At 35.0% G+C, this 15,637-nt stretch overlaps 1 protein-coding gene across 1 annotated transcript in view; it reads right to left on the reverse strand.

Annotated features, from left to right (window-relative positions):
• Nucleotides 1-15,637, reverse strand: part of SMARCA5 (SWI/SNF related, matrix associated, actin dependent regulator of chromatin, subfamily a, member 5) — a 43,010-nt gene that overhangs the window by 11,220 nt on the left and 16,153 nt on the right. Inside the window, exons 5-14 of the mRNA XM_006887010.1 lie at nucleotides 14,479-14,579; nucleotides 13,615-13,794; nucleotides 12,072-12,227; nucleotides 11,846-11,977; nucleotides 7,643-7,711; nucleotides 4,482-4,591; nucleotides 2,886-3,112; nucleotides 1,579-1,700; nucleotides 1,348-1,500; nucleotides 29-161 (exon numbers count right to left, since the gene is read on the reverse strand). Of these exons, the coding sequence (XP_006887072.1) occupies nucleotides 29-161; nucleotides 1,348-1,500; nucleotides 1,579-1,700; nucleotides 2,886-3,112; nucleotides 4,482-4,591; nucleotides 7,643-7,711; nucleotides 11,846-11,977; nucleotides 12,072-12,227; nucleotides 13,615-13,794; nucleotides 14,479-14,579 (1,383 nt within the window). The remainder of the gene's footprint in view (nucleotides 1-28; nucleotides 162-1,347; nucleotides 1,501-1,578; nucleotides 1,701-2,885; nucleotides 3,113-4,481; nucleotides 4,592-7,642; nucleotides 7,712-11,845; nucleotides 11,978-12,071; nucleotides 12,228-13,614; nucleotides 13,795-14,478; nucleotides 14,580-15,637) is intronic.

Below are 15,637 nucleotides of genomic sequence, written 5' to 3' on the forward strand. Positions count from 1 at the left end.
AGTGAAATATTAAATTTCCAAGACTCACCTTGCTGAATAACAATTGAATCCAGCCTAAGTTTCATCTCTGCACGTTCCACTATTCTTTCTTCTACAGTGTTGTCAGTGATAAAGCGGAATACTCTAACTGTCTTGGTTTGCCCAATTCTATGTGCTCGGTCCTAGACAAATTATCAGGTTATTTTGAATATAATTTAAAAATATACAGTCATTCTCAGACACATAATAACAAATTTGAAATATTTTTAAAAATGTGTAAACAAAAGTCTTATTTTTTTTTAAGAAAACCCACACATACTCTTTTCCCCTAAGGTTTAAATTTCAAATATTTCCCCTACATAAATCATTACTGAATTAGGATGACCATTAGTAAAAGAAGTGACATAACAAATGAATTTCACAATTAATATAAAAATCCTGCTCTTTAAACATAGGATGGAATTAAAGCCTCTTCCTCTAATTAAAAAACAAAACAAAACAAAACAAAACAGGATGGCATAAGATAGGGCAAGGTTTGAATCTGTTCTTCAAAAAAAAGGTCATTTGTTTTAAGTGGTGCCTGACTTGGTGGCCCCAACAACAGTTTTTAAATATTACCCAATCAACTACATAAAGTACTCAAATTAATTGAAATTTTATATTCTATTTAAATTCTGGTGAAATAAAAAAGTTCTTAATTTTTAGCACCTGATTCTTTTTCCCCCTGCCATTTTCAGAAGTATAGGATGAAAGTGATCAATGCCAGATTTAATAAATTGAATTTATGGATCATCACAACACTAATTTATAGTCATTATCAAGAACAAATCTAATACCAAAAAAAAAAAACCAACCCTCTGGGGATCTAATTAATAATCCAAACCCACTTGCCTTTCACCACCATTTAGCAATTCCCTTGTACTGCAAGCATAATTTATTGTGACCTAGGCAAAAATTAACTGACAATCTTCATCTGATGCAGAAGATACAACAGAGAACTCCACAGTGTTAAGTCATGGAAAAACCACACATGGAAATGTCCTGATTAAAAAACACTTGCAAAGTACTGATTTTACCTCAAGGCAACTGCAACTCATGGTAACCCTCTATCAGGTTTCTAAGCTTGTCAATCTTAATGGAGGGAAAGCTGCCCATCTTTCTCTTGCAGGAAAGGCTGTGCATTCAAATCACTCAACATTCCAGTTAGCAGCTAAACACTATAAGGTCATACACTCCCAGAGATCCTTAATGAAGTTAGATGACAGGGAAAAAATATTAATTCTACAGGGCTAAACCACTGGGATTTGGGTACTGTTTAACCTATCCTAACTAAAACATCTAAGCACAGAACATACTTATTTCTCTTACCATAGCCTGAAGATCTACTTGAGGATTCCAGTCCGAGTCATATAAAATTACAACATCAGCAGTAGCAAGATTGATACCAAGACCACCAGCCCGTGTACTCAACATGAATACAAACTTTGTACTGTTTGGTTCATTGTATGCATTAATGGAATCCTGTGTATATAAAAGAAAACAAGTGTCAGAAAACTATCTTATCTGCTATTTATTAAACTCTCTCTGAATTATACGCACTTGTCTCTCATCATGAGGTGTCTGGCCATCCAATCTACAGTATTCATAATTTCTCCACATGCAATAATCTTCCAAAATATCCAACACTCTTGTCATCTGACTGAAAATTAGGACTCGAGAGCCTGTTGATGTATACAAATCATTAACAGAATCTTCAAAGTTAGTAAAACTTATTAAAAAACTTAGGGCTAACCAAACTACTAAGACTTAGCTACTGCTTAATTTCAAGTTACCTCATCCATTACAAGAAAAGATCTACATTTTTTAATTAATTACCCAAGTTAATTCATCTTCACTTTCCCCATTATGGAAAAAATAGTATACAATAATTGTACTACTACACTAAAGTAAAGAGAATAGGATACTGGTCTCCAACTTGCAAAGTCTTACTATCTCACAGGTCTTGAAAAAATACTCCTATACATATTTCTTTTCAATCTCCCAACCCCAGACCCAGCTCTTAGAAGTCCTTCCGTGTATACTACTCTTACACATTCTTCAATACACAGTCACATACTCCTTGTCTTTTATTTCTGAAGACTTTTTTCAGGTCAAGGGAACAAAGTAAGTACTTCATTATATTTACTACTAACCATTTATTTATCTACTATGATTCGAATTATCCAACTACATTGTATTTACTACTAATCATTCTACTCTGATTAAAATTATCCAACTGCATTTTGTCCTTACTCAAAATTAAATGATGGTTTTTTTGGAGGCTACAGCAAACACACTACAGTTGTTCCACCTTCTCATACCTCAAATGCACAAGAACATGCAACACTTTCCCTCTTCCCTGCAGTCTGCTATTCTCTCACTAAAAAAAATCTCGTACCATTCCTCCCAGAAATTTAATATTTATTACTATAACATTGCCAGATAAATAGTATATAAAATAATGTAAACTACAGAAAAACAATGTAAGCACACAAATCAATGGCTAACAACAGAATGTTATGTGTATGATGGGGAATACGAGTCTCAATGCTTTATGACAAAAAAAACTACAATGTCTTAGTCACTAAATGAGGAATGGAAAAGCTTATAGTTAAAAACAAAATCCTACAACAATAAAACTCTTCCCAAAATCCAAGCAATGTAGTTGTTCCAAGTGCTAAACACCTTTTTAAGAAACAAGACAAGACCTAAATTGGGAATGCTCTGATAATGGAAACAAGTCTTTAAACACCATGCTTCTTTCAATACCGTTTACAAGTGTTATTAGTCATAAAGAAGGTATAACGCTTCCTCATTTTAATAAAATTCTCATTATTATGTAATTATGATACCATTAATACAGATACCTTGTTCTTTCAATTTAGGGAGCAGCTTGTCCAATACCACCATTTTGCCACTGTTTGTAACAAGATGCATGTCTGTTGTGTAAGGTGGGCCAGGTTCGGCTCCATCAAAGAGATAGGGATGGTTACAGCATTTCCGTAACTGCATCAGAATGTTCAACAACCTCATTTTGTCCATCTTCCCTGCAGAATTTAGTATATCTATATCCTTCATTAGTATCCGAGTATACCTATTAAGAAGAAAAATATTTTAAGGATACTCAAATCTTGTTATCAGTTTTTCCACCTCAACCCCAAAATACCTGTACAACACATATCATCAACTTCTAATTCCCCCTTCCCAACCTTAACTCTGAAGTATCTTTAAACCTTGAGTGCACACTAAGAATTTAGCCATCATTCTACAGGCATAAGAAATCTGTCTAAACACCAGTTCCACAATCCTCAACATTCTGAACAAAATTACTCAATAAAGGTTTAAGTAATTCCAATTATGGGGCATAATAAATTGCTCAAGACTATTTCAACAAAATTAAAGTTCATCACTATGTTTACCTAAAAAATCTAAATGTCTTCAACTAACATTGACCAATGGCTTAGTTCTGTACTTGAGGGCCACTCAAAAGCATCCTTCAAAGTTCTAAAGAATCTGGGATGACTCACTTTCAACAGTGGTTTTCTCTTGTTCAAATAACTGCCTAGTTTTCCAAATTATACTTAAATATGCATATATAGATGCATTTACATACACATATGTGTATGTATATATGTATATAAATCCTTCAAACATTTGGAAGACACTGAAGGAGATCCGCTATTTCCCAGTTGAGTGCCTAGTCCTCCATATGCTCATATATATCCACATACACCTCTCAGTTCTTTTACCAAAAGCTCCATCCTCTTGCAAATATTTAACCAAATTAAGAACTGAATATACTTTAGATGTAGTATGGCCAGTCCAAAAAGGTGGAATATTACTTCCCTCTTGTGGATTACTACACTTCTACAGTTACTTCATTCTTTGAGCCTCATGTTTTCTAACTACTTTAAAAAAAATATCCCTAACACTAGATCAGTTTTTCAGACTTTTATTAGATTTCATGGATTAGAAAATCTAGTGGAGGGAGAAGAGGTGGAGGGGATGATGGAAAGTAAATAAGAAAAAAAACCAACTACTAAGATTTCAACTGGCTATATTTATCCTACCCAAAATTAACCATTAACTTGTTCTGAGTCTTAATTTGAGTGAATTTAGTTTTATGAGAAAAATGTAACTATCAAAAGCCTCCATCACTCTAGCCTAATTAACTCAATACTTACAAGTTCAAAGTTAAACCATTCCTCTGGGCCTCACCACCTTTCTTTCTTTAAAACAAACAAAACCTAACAAACCCAAACACAGAACCTTAAAATGTTTAATTTTACTTTTTTTGACTCGTAAACCTCATATCCTGATTCCGTTAGCTAGTAGATTCATGATTTCACCTCATTCATATAAGATAAACAAGCCTACGGTAATTTTTTTCAAGATATTGCAAGTCAAAGTTAATGAATGAAAATAATAATTATTATTATTATTATTATTATCAGACGACATACCATTCCCTTTGCATTTTGCTGAGACCCACATAGATTTTTACTTCTTTCTTTGGAGGCAAACTTTTTTCAACATCAGCCTTTATTCGACGAAGCAGGAATGGTCGCAAAACCTGAATGGAAAGAAGTTCTTATTGTTGATATTCTTTGATTTGTTGTTGTTTAATGCCAAGTTCTAGGCGAGCTCTGGTGGCAACTGTAATCTCAGAGATGCACAGTTCAAATGGAGGGACAGGTCCTTGGAGAGGGACATCATGCTTGGGAGGGTGGAGGGACAGCGCAGGAGGGGAAGACCCTCTATGAGATGGATTGATTCGGTGACTGGGGTAATCAGGATGGGTGTGTCAGAGGCAGTGCGGTTGGCGCAGGATAGAGCAGGTTTTAGGGCTGTTGTGCATAGGGTCGCTATGAGTCGCAAACGACTCAACGGCACATAACAACAACAACAACAACAACAAACCCATGGATGACCCTCTGGCAGGTTTTCAGAGGCAATTAACTGCACAAGAGGAGACTGCCCATCCTTCTCCTGCAGAGGAGACTAGTGGGATTCAGACTGCATGCCTCCGGAATTATAATGCAGCTTCTTGCCATTAGGCCACCAGTACACATGTAATACTATTTGAAGACTTCAAAATCACCTCTGTTATGTCCAGCAACTTTTTTTTTCAGACTTGTCTTTTCAAACTGTATAAAAATTACTACATGGTTTCTGAAAAGTGTTGATATAAACAATTTCTTGGTGTATATATATTTAGTATATACTTTCTGTATTCTTATAAAGTATCAAAACAATAGTATAAAGATAAAGCTTCCAAGTCATTGCCTTTCAGATTTAAAGCCAACAACTAGTAAACAGATTATATAACATTTAAGGAACAGTGAGATCTACAAAAGAGGCCTTTGTTATGTTTTTCAAATTGTAATATATCACATCTAAAGTATATAAATTGTTGTGTGTACAATTTAATACATTGTCATAAAGTGCAAATATTCATGTCATAAAGTGAAAATTCATTTAAACAGACATGCTAGAAATCCTTTCTGCCTAACTCCCAGTTATCTTCCTTTTCCTCTACAGGGATAAGGAAGCAAAAGGCAGCACAGGTTAATTCTGCCTATTACTTTAACTTCATATATGCAGAATCATAAAATATAGGCTCCATTTTGTTTGAGTCATACTCATGTTTTGTGCAGTTCATGTGTTAATAAAATAGTAAATTTTAAAGTATCAAACAAACTGACCTTTCAAATCTTCATTAGATTAAAAAAGCAATATATACATACCAAAATTATTAAAAATTGAGAAAAATAATCAGGACCACTTCTCTAAATATAAGCACGTAAGAAAACTATTATGGTGCTAACCAACACTAGATTTTCAGCCTCACTGGTCATCCCTCTGTAACTTTGTTAAATGTAGCTGGATGAATAAACACAGGTGAACCCAGAGGAAAAAAATCCACCTACCTAGCAAACAAACAAAATCTAAACTTGTTAAATTTATTACCATATAAACTTTTTTTGGAACATAGTAAGGGAAATGACTAAGCATTTTGCAGATATTCACAGAATTATGGAAAACAAATATAACAAAGATTACACATCTTTACGTATTTCCAGTCATATTTCCCAGCCATCTCTTTCATGACAAGACCATAGAAATTAAGGAAGTATCTCAGGGTGAAAAATGAGGACAGAGTAGAGAAAGAACTGTCAGGCTGTCTGCCCTAAAGTGATTAGCATCTCCATGCTACTCTCTGCATAAAGTAAACAGCAGTATTAAAAGTAGCAAATTCTGCTGTGTTATCTGTTTTGGTTTGTTTATTTGACCTGTATCATTACCAATTTATTAACAAAATCTAAAGAAATAAAGTAGAAATGCAAACAAGTTCTGTCTCACTTTTAACCCATAAAACTATAGATACAAATCACAATCCAAATAGAATACAAAGATGTGTCAAATGTTATCTAAATGGAAATAAATTAATCCAAATTGGGGGGAAAAAATCCAAATTAGATGCAAAGATGTTTGAATGACATCTAAACTGCAATAAAGATGACAAAGAGATTATTAGAGCTCTGGTAGGTAGCCTAGTGGGTAAAGAATTGCACTGTCAACCTAAAGACACACAGTTCTAATCCACCAGCTATTCCTTGGGAGAAGGACTGTCAGTATCTGTCTGGTGCCATTTAGTCTGCAAAAACTGGCTGGAAGGTCAACTATGGGTCAGTTCTAATTAGATACATAAAATAACGAAAAGATTATTATCCTAGTTCAAATATGTAACAGAACAATAGTTGGGTCCAAATTTATGTGTGTGTACTAAGCCGAAGGTGGTATAGCACTGGTCTGTGCGTTGCTGTACAGAGATAACTCGTGGTTGCTGTGATGTTGAAGCCTGTGACAGTGATGTGCCAATCGTGGTAATGGGCACCCATGGTGGACAGTGTTGGCTGGAGCTTCCCGACTAAATCAAGCCTGGAAGCAGGAGCGGCATCCACTTCCAAAATGGCTTGCCTCTGGAAACTCTATGTATGAACAGTGCTCAGGCTGTTCGTTCATAGGGTTGCTATTAGTCGTCTACGACTTGACGGCATTAAACAACAACAACAACATATTTAACTTTAAAAAAAAAAAAAACAACGTGTTCAAGTATCCTCTTTAAGGCACTGCACTGTGCAAAGGATATAAACACAAATATATTAACTGCTTTTGATCTTGGGGAAACTCTGTGATAATAAAGTTCTGATACTAAGATAATTTAAGACGAACATATTCAAGGGGTATCTAGACTAGTCTCAGGCTGGGTGCTCAGCTGTGGTAGTATCGCCACTGATACTACTGGGTCTTGGGATAACTGATCAATGAAAAGAGCTGATGGGAATACTCTAAACATAGCACACAGAAATTTTTAAAAGATAAAAAAATGGGACTAGCCTAACATTTACAGAAAACTGAAAAGTGACAAGGGAGTTAGTAATTCTAATGTATAAAAGCATACTATGAATACAACAAAGTAGAATTATCTGATCCTAATACCAAGCTTTCAAACATTATGCTTTTTTTTACTGTTGCTTATTAACAGCTAAAAAAAAATCCCAATAACATTTCCCACCACATTCTCACTAGAAACTACTGAGTACTATTCTAAAATACTTACCATATGAAGCCTCTCAACCAGTTTTTGATCCCCAAGGCAATTGTTTGTATCAAACCATGAATCAAAGTCCTAAATTAACAAAACAAAACCAGCTTAAGATGAGACGAAAATAATATTAACAATACTTTACTATTCCAGGTAAAACTTCCAGAATTGTTCAAGTTGTAAGCCACAAAAGTCATTTAGCCTGGACCACTATCATGTATAATAAGCTTTATTGTTAACTTTATTGTTAGCAATGAATTCTAGAATTAGCCATGAAAATGTCATTACTTCCTAAACATTTTATTCCCCCAAAACAAGATGACAAGTTTCACAATGAAAATAAAATAGTTAGAAAGCTAGTTTTAGGCAAGTACCTTAAAAATTATTATTGGAGAAAAACATAGTTTCCTCACACTCTCACAAAAGTTTAAATTAAATAAAATGAACTTAAAACACATGATAGTTTGTTTACTAAAACAACTCACAATTCTCAAATAGGTTTCCACAATAATAAAAGTAAAACCAAGGCAGACAGTACATTATCCTCCACACAGGATTTGAGCATAATGTCTTTATCTCCTGAAGACATTCATTAACTATTTGCTCTGGTATTTTTAAACTAAAAATTAACTAACTATGGTATTTCTAAACTAAGCATGAATTCATCATTTACTGAAACTATGCTTTTAGCTTTGAGAGATTAAATTAATGAAATGGTCACAAAGAATATAAAATCTCAGAGACAAAAATATGTAAAAGGAGATTTAATGTTGCTTTCTGATATTATTTTTTATTTTAGCAAGTTTGTATTTTAATTTCTCTATTCTTTTAAAATAATCCTTAGTATAATAAAACTAGCATCTTTTAAGAACTATATATAAATGTACTAATGAGACACTCTTCAGACTAATACGCACGCATCCTCAAACTGTGAAAAACAAATGCTCAAAATCAAACTCTAATCCAGCAAAACATGGCAATTAATAACAGCATTTCTTATAATACGTATTATGCTCCCAGGTATAACTAACAGTTCAAAGAGCCAATTAAGCATTTCTGCTGTGTAAAATAATCTAAAGAAGTACAAAGCAGTTTCTATTTATTAGGTTATAATGTAAATAATCCATCAGGTGAAATCCATGTGTCTAGCCTAGCCTGTGTTTGTTTCTTATAAAAGGTATTTGCAATGAATAAGTCATTAATTGTGCAAAATTCTATCATTCTATCTCCAGCTTCATTTCTGTCACAAATTACATGTTTTCCAATAGCTGATCCTTCTTCTTAATTCCCAACTTTTGCATTCCAGTCACTCATTATTATTAATGCATCTTGATTGAACGTTTGATCAATGTCTGACTGCAAAAGTTGGGAAGAAATCTTCTATTTCCTACTCTTTAGCTCTGGCTGTTGGTGCATATATTTGAATGATGGTGGTATTCACTGGACTTCCTTGTATATGTATGGATATTATCCTGTCACTCAAAACATTGTATTTCAAAACAGATCCAGAAATTATTTTTTTTAACTATGAAAGCAACCCCATTTTTTCTCACCTTTTCATCTCCAGCATAATAGATCATATAATCCTCTGACTCAAAATGTCCCATGCCAGTCCATCTCATTTTGCCAATACCTAATATGTCAATATTTATGTGTTTCATTTCCTTCTTAACAATATCCAATTTTCCAACATTCATGATTCATACATTCTGTGTTTTAATCACTAGCAAGGAATTGCTTACAGCTGTTCTTCCTCCTATTTCTTTCCATATTGTGGGCTCAGCCTCAGTTGCCATATCTGCTAGTCTAAGTGTGCTTTGTTGTACATAGAGTTTTCAAAGGCCTGTTATTTTGGAAGTGGATGGCCAATCCTTCTTCCTAGTCTGTCTTAATTTGATTGCTCAGATTTAGAACATTATCTGACAGGCACATATTTTACAGAGAAGAGCAGATTAAAGATTTTTTTCCCAGTAGCAGAAAAAAACCCAATAGATTCCATATTGTCCCCACTCTTGCCAGGTGTGTTTTGAGCCACTCATTGCCCTGCTCCACCAACATTTTCTTGAGCCACTCACTGCCCTGCTCCACCAGCATTTTCATCTACTCTCACCTACTCCATTCAACATCAATCTCTCCTACCCAGCCCTTGATGTGACGGTCTATATGTCACTCTTTCCGGGCTACTGTGATTCTTAACAAGTATATAGAGTCACTGTACCAAAAGGAATTGGTATACACAGAAGAATTTTATGAAACAACATATGAGCAAGAGCCTATGGTGATGAAGGAAGAAGTTCAAGCTGCTCTGAAAGATGTGGCAAAAAAGAAAGGCCCAGGAATTGATGGCATACTGATTGACATATTTCAACAAAAAGATATACTGCCCTGGATGTGCTCATCAAGTTGTGCCAAGAAATCTGGAGGACAACCACCTGGCCAACTGACTGGAAGAGATCTTTATTTGTTCCCATTCCAAAGAAAGGTGATCTGACAAAGTGTGGACATTATTAAACAATATCGCTGATATCACATGCAAGGAAGACTCTGCTGAAGGTTATCCAAAACTGACTGAAACAGCACATCAACAGAGAACTGCCTGAAGTGCAGGCTGGATTTAGAAGAGGCAATGGCACTAAGGATATTATAGCTATATTAATGTCAGATGGATCTTGGCTGAATGCAGAGTATCAGAGGAATGTCTCTCTGTGTTTCGTTGACTATACAAAGGCATTTAACTATGTGGATCACAACAAACTGTGGCTGACTCTGAGTAGAATGTGAATCCCAGAACACTTGATTGTGTTTATGTGAACACTTGATTGTGTTTATGTGAAACCTATACTTGGACCAGGAGGCAGTCATCAGACAGAGCAAAGAAACACTGCGTGGTTCAAAATTGGGAAGGGTGTGGGTCAAGGATGTGCCCTATCTCCACACATTTTCAATATACATGTGGAACAGATTATCTAGGAGGCTGGGCTCTATGAAGACAAGTAAGGCATCAGGACTGGAGATAGGCTCATCAACAATCTGCGTTATGCAGATAACACGACCCTGCCTGCTGAAACTGAGGAGAACCTGAAGCACTTTCTGCAGGTCAAGGACTGCAGCTTTCAACATGGATTGAAGCTCAACATCAAGAAAATGAAGATTCTCACCACTGTGCTGACTGGCAACATCATGATAGATGATGAAGAGATTGAGATTGTTGATAGCTTCAGTTTGCTTGGCTCTACAATCAACACTCTTGGTATCAGCAGCCAGGAAATTAAGAGACAAATTGCACTGGGAAAGTGTGCTGTCAGAGACAGCTTCAAAGTACTGAAGAGCAATAATGTCAGTCTGGAGACTAAGGTGCACCTGATACAGGCCATGGTCTTTACAATTACTTGCATCAGAGAGCTGGACAATGACTAGGGATGATAGAAGGAGAGTTGATGCCTTTGAGCCTTGGTGCTGGAGAAGAGTATTAAATATACCATGGACTGGTAAGAGAACAAACACGTTCATCCTGGAGAGGGTGAAGCTAGGCTGCTCCTTAGAGGCAAGGATTCTGAAGCTTGGTCTGACATACTTTGGACATGTTCAAGATGTTCAAGGCGGGATCAATCCTTGGAGAGAGACGTCCTGCTTGGGAGGGTGGAGGGACAGCCCAGGAAAGAAAGACCTTCAATGAGATGGACTGATTCAGTCACTGGGGTAATGGGGATAGGTGTGTCAGAGACAAGAAGATTGGCCAAGTGATAGAGTAGGGTTTAGGGCTGTTGTACATAGCGTCTCTATGAGTTGTAGGTGACTCATCAGCACACAACAATGTATTTCACCAAATGTGAAGGCCTTGCCTTTTAAGCAGGCAATGGGCACTTTATAAATTCACTGGAGAAAGACTTTTAAAAGCAGCACCAAGCATAAGAGGACAACCCAGAGTCACTGAAACAAAAGTCAGAGCAGTATGATTATCAACTAGAAATGAGAATTCATGCCATTCCAGAGGAAAAATATATCAAAAATTAGTTTAAAGCTAGAAGTCATAAAAGTAAATTCTCAGAATCCACAGACATTTTACATTAGGCTAACTACCAAGAAGTATGGAAATAAATAATTATTTTATTAACTCCAATAGTTTTAGAAAGCAGGTCAATTCTATTATAAAAACATACATAGTGCTAGGCAAAATATTATCCTAATTCTAGGCAGAAAACAACTAAAAATACTCACATCAGCTGAATTAAAAACATCCGGCAACAAAAAATTAAGAAGAGACCAGAGCTCATGCAGATTGTTCTGAAGAGGTGTTCCAGTTAATAATAGTCTATTTGTAGTCTTGAATTCCCTCACTATTTCTGACAACTGAAAGAAAGAACCAAAACATTATTGCAGTATTCTGTATACTGATAAAATCCTTAAAGACAAATAAGATTTCCACATCTAAATAAGAAGTTACCTTAGATTTTTCATTCTTTATCCTGTGAGCTTCATCTATAACTAAATACCTCCAATTAAATTTTTTGAACACAGACTTCTCTTTAATAAGCATCTCATAAGATGTTACACATACATCCCATTCTCCTGGTAATAAAACATCTCTGACAAAAGCAGCCTGTTTGGCAAAAGAGAAAAAAAAATTAATTTATGCAGAAATTAGCTGTTCATTAAATATACCGACATGTTATCTAACATAACATGTAAAAGACAGGGTAAAAATACCATATAGGGTTCTCTCTCACAGTCACAGAATAGGAAGAGACTTATAGCTGACCCTCCTCAATGGGATTCTAAGGCTGTAAATCACATGGGAGGAGATTCTCATCTTTCTTCCACAGAGTTACTAACTGGATACAAACAGTCAGAGAGGTGAGGCCTTTGGCTTAACAACACAACTCTCTACATACTACTCCATCATTGCTCCCCCATATTTTTTAAGACAATAGTTTAACAATATGCAAGCACTGAGAACCAGCTCTCACTATTATGGGCCACTGAGTGGGAACCAACTCAGAGCCAACCTCTTTCTAGAGCAGATTTTCAGAGACAATACAGTGCACACAGGAGACAGTTCAGCTTTCACCAGCGGAACAGCAGGTAGACTTGAACCACATGCTTTCAGGTTGGTAACTCAACTTCTTATCACTAGACTATTATCAGCTCTAGCACCTACACAATTAATGTCATTAATTGTTCAAATGTCCAAGTCTTTTAATAAAAATATGGCATCTCAGTTAATCATGACTAAGTTAAAACGTGTTCTTGAAATTTCATCAAGTCCTGAAGTTCTCAGGAGACATGTTTAAACAAAAATTATACTAAAAATGGAATTAATAATATTTAAAAAGGAAGAATTGAAGATTAGGAAACAGTGTCATTCCTTTAAGACTTTATCCCACAACTTTTTCCACAAAGTAGTCAATGAATATGAATGTCAAGAAAATAACAGAAATAGAAGGTCTTCCATTATATGAATAAATTTTTAGATCTCAATTATAGATTCCCAATTTTGGTACTATTTTCAAAAGGATTTGTGATAACGTGACATGATGTAAATAAAAAGCATCCCTATACTGACTCAATCTATTTGTTGGAGTGTCTTAATACTAGCATACACAGAAACCTCATATCCAAAGCATCTTTTAAAAATAAAATCCTCTGAAGAAAAACAAAGACTTGAAATAATAAAATTACAAAAACAGAGAAACAAACTCTATTCTTAAGAGTTGAATATAGTCTATATGAAATATAATTCTTAACCATCAAGGTACATTATTAAATTAAAAATATTTATAAAAAGCAAATTTACTATTGGATCCCTTTTTCTAACTCCTCACACAATGGGCTCAACTGTATCAGAGATGATGTGGATGGCAGAGGAGATGGCAGAATTAAATCTGGCTGTTCACAGGGTTACCAGGAGTCGTACTCAATGGCACCTAACAACACAACCTTTTTAATTTCATTCTTTTAACATAAAAAATTAAATACTTGATACTTACTCTTTGTTCTTTATCTCCTATCAAACAAACAGATCTAAGTGTTGGTACCCATCTCTTGAATTCACTCATCCAATTGTGTAATGTAGATTTAGGAACCAAAACCATATGAGGGCCAGGAATGTTTCTATAGTGTTTCATGTATCCAAGAAGAGAAATTGTTTGAAGAGTCTTTCCCAGACCCTAAAAAAATTGAGAATAATCACATAGAAATAAAAAAGGTAAAAAGTTTCTCATAGTTACAACTTCTGACGTAGTAGACAGGAAAAACTATGTATTTTCAACAACTAATGTATAAGAACTAAATTATGTGTTTAGTTTTAAGTGTCAGGTCATTTCTTCTTAGAAAGTCTTGAAGAGGTTCTATCATCAGTCATAATCTCCGTAAGGCTGAGCAAATAATATTCCAAAGTTCAAGCAGCAGAACTGGAATTGAAACCACTTTCTTCTTCCCTCTTTTAACTATCCAACTTTTTTTAACTTAAATTAAAAGAAGCACTAACTAATAAAAAGTAACTTATTATTTCAAAATGTATGTAGCAAACTAAGAATTATCTCCCTAGAAAATACTACAGTTGAGAAAATAAAACATCTAATGAACTCATTTAGAGTTTATAGAAGCAGGTAATATATTCAAATTAGTATCAGTTGTTTGTTCTTAACTGCATAAGCAGAGTCAACATTTCATAAAAGTTAACCAAAAGTTTATTTCCCAATATGTACTTTTCACAATTTCTTGCACTTTCACAGATAATTCACAACTTAAGATCTTATTCAGCTCGAAAAAAATCTGTAAAAAACTCAATAGTCCAAAATATTTTAAAAAATATAGTCTTAGGAAAAAAAGCCCAAGTACCAATTACATACCATTTCATCAGCAAGGATACCATTGATGCCATTCTCATATAAAGAAATGAGCCAATTTAATCCTCGGACCTGGTAATCTCTTAATTTACCCCATTTTACATCTGAGAAGAAAAAAAAAAATTTATAAATCCTTTTATTTCATTTATTTCCTAAACATAATGTTTTTATTTCTTACTTTGGGCAAAGTTATAGAAATCATATTGATTTTTCTCATAAATTCATTCATAAACATTTTGTGGATCAAGCATTATCATTAATATCACTTGCAAGCAAAATGCTGCTGAATATTATCCAAAAATATCTGGAACAGTACACTGATAAGAGAACTGCCAGAAGTTCAGGCTAGAATTAGAAGAGGTCATTGCAGCAGGGATATCACTGCATATGTCAGATGGATCCTAGCTGAAAGTAGAGAATACCAGAAGAATGTCTATTTGTGTTTTATTTGCCTATGTGAATCAAAACAAATTATGGCTAACTAACAATAATGAGAGTCTCAGAACACTCAACATTTCAAAATTAGGCTCACGTGAAACCTATGCGCAGACCAAGAGACTATCACTGAACAGAGTAAGGGAACACTGCATGGTTTAAAAGTAGGAAAGGTATGCATTAGGGCTGTCTCCTTTCTCCATACTTATTCAGTCTGTATATGAGCAAATCATTCAAGATGGACTTTATGAAGGATGTAGTGGTTAGGATTTGAGGAAGACTCATCAATAACCTGCATTAAGCAGATGACACAACCTTGCCTGCTTGAGAGTGAGGACTTAAAAACACTTGCTACTGCATAAGATCAAAGTCTACAAAGACACTAACCTTAAATATGGATTGCATCGTACCATGAAGATCATAACAAAAATCCTCACTACTGGGCCTAAAACTATCATCAAAGTAATATCATAGTAAGTAGAAAAGATAAAAATGATCAGTGTTTCATCTTAAACTTGGATCCCTTGGTATCTACTAATAAAGAAATCAAAAGACATACTTCTTGTTGTTGTTGTTATGTGCCATCAAGTCGCGTGCGACTCATAGCGACCCTAAGTACAACATCCCTAAACCCTGCTCTGTCCTGAGCCAATCGCAGCGTCTCCAACACACCCATCGCAATTACCCCAGTCACTGAATCAATCCACCTCATAGGGGGCCTTCCCCT

The sequence above is a fragment of the Elephantulus edwardii genome, unplaced genomic scaffold (assembly GCF_000299155.1).
Source record: "Elephantulus edwardii isolate Elephantulus edwardi_28Jun2011 unplaced genomic scaffold, EleEdw1.0 scaffold00053, whole genome shotgun sequence".
NCBI lineage: Eukaryota > Metazoa > Chordata > Mammalia > Macroscelidea > Macroscelididae > Elephantulus > Elephantulus edwardii.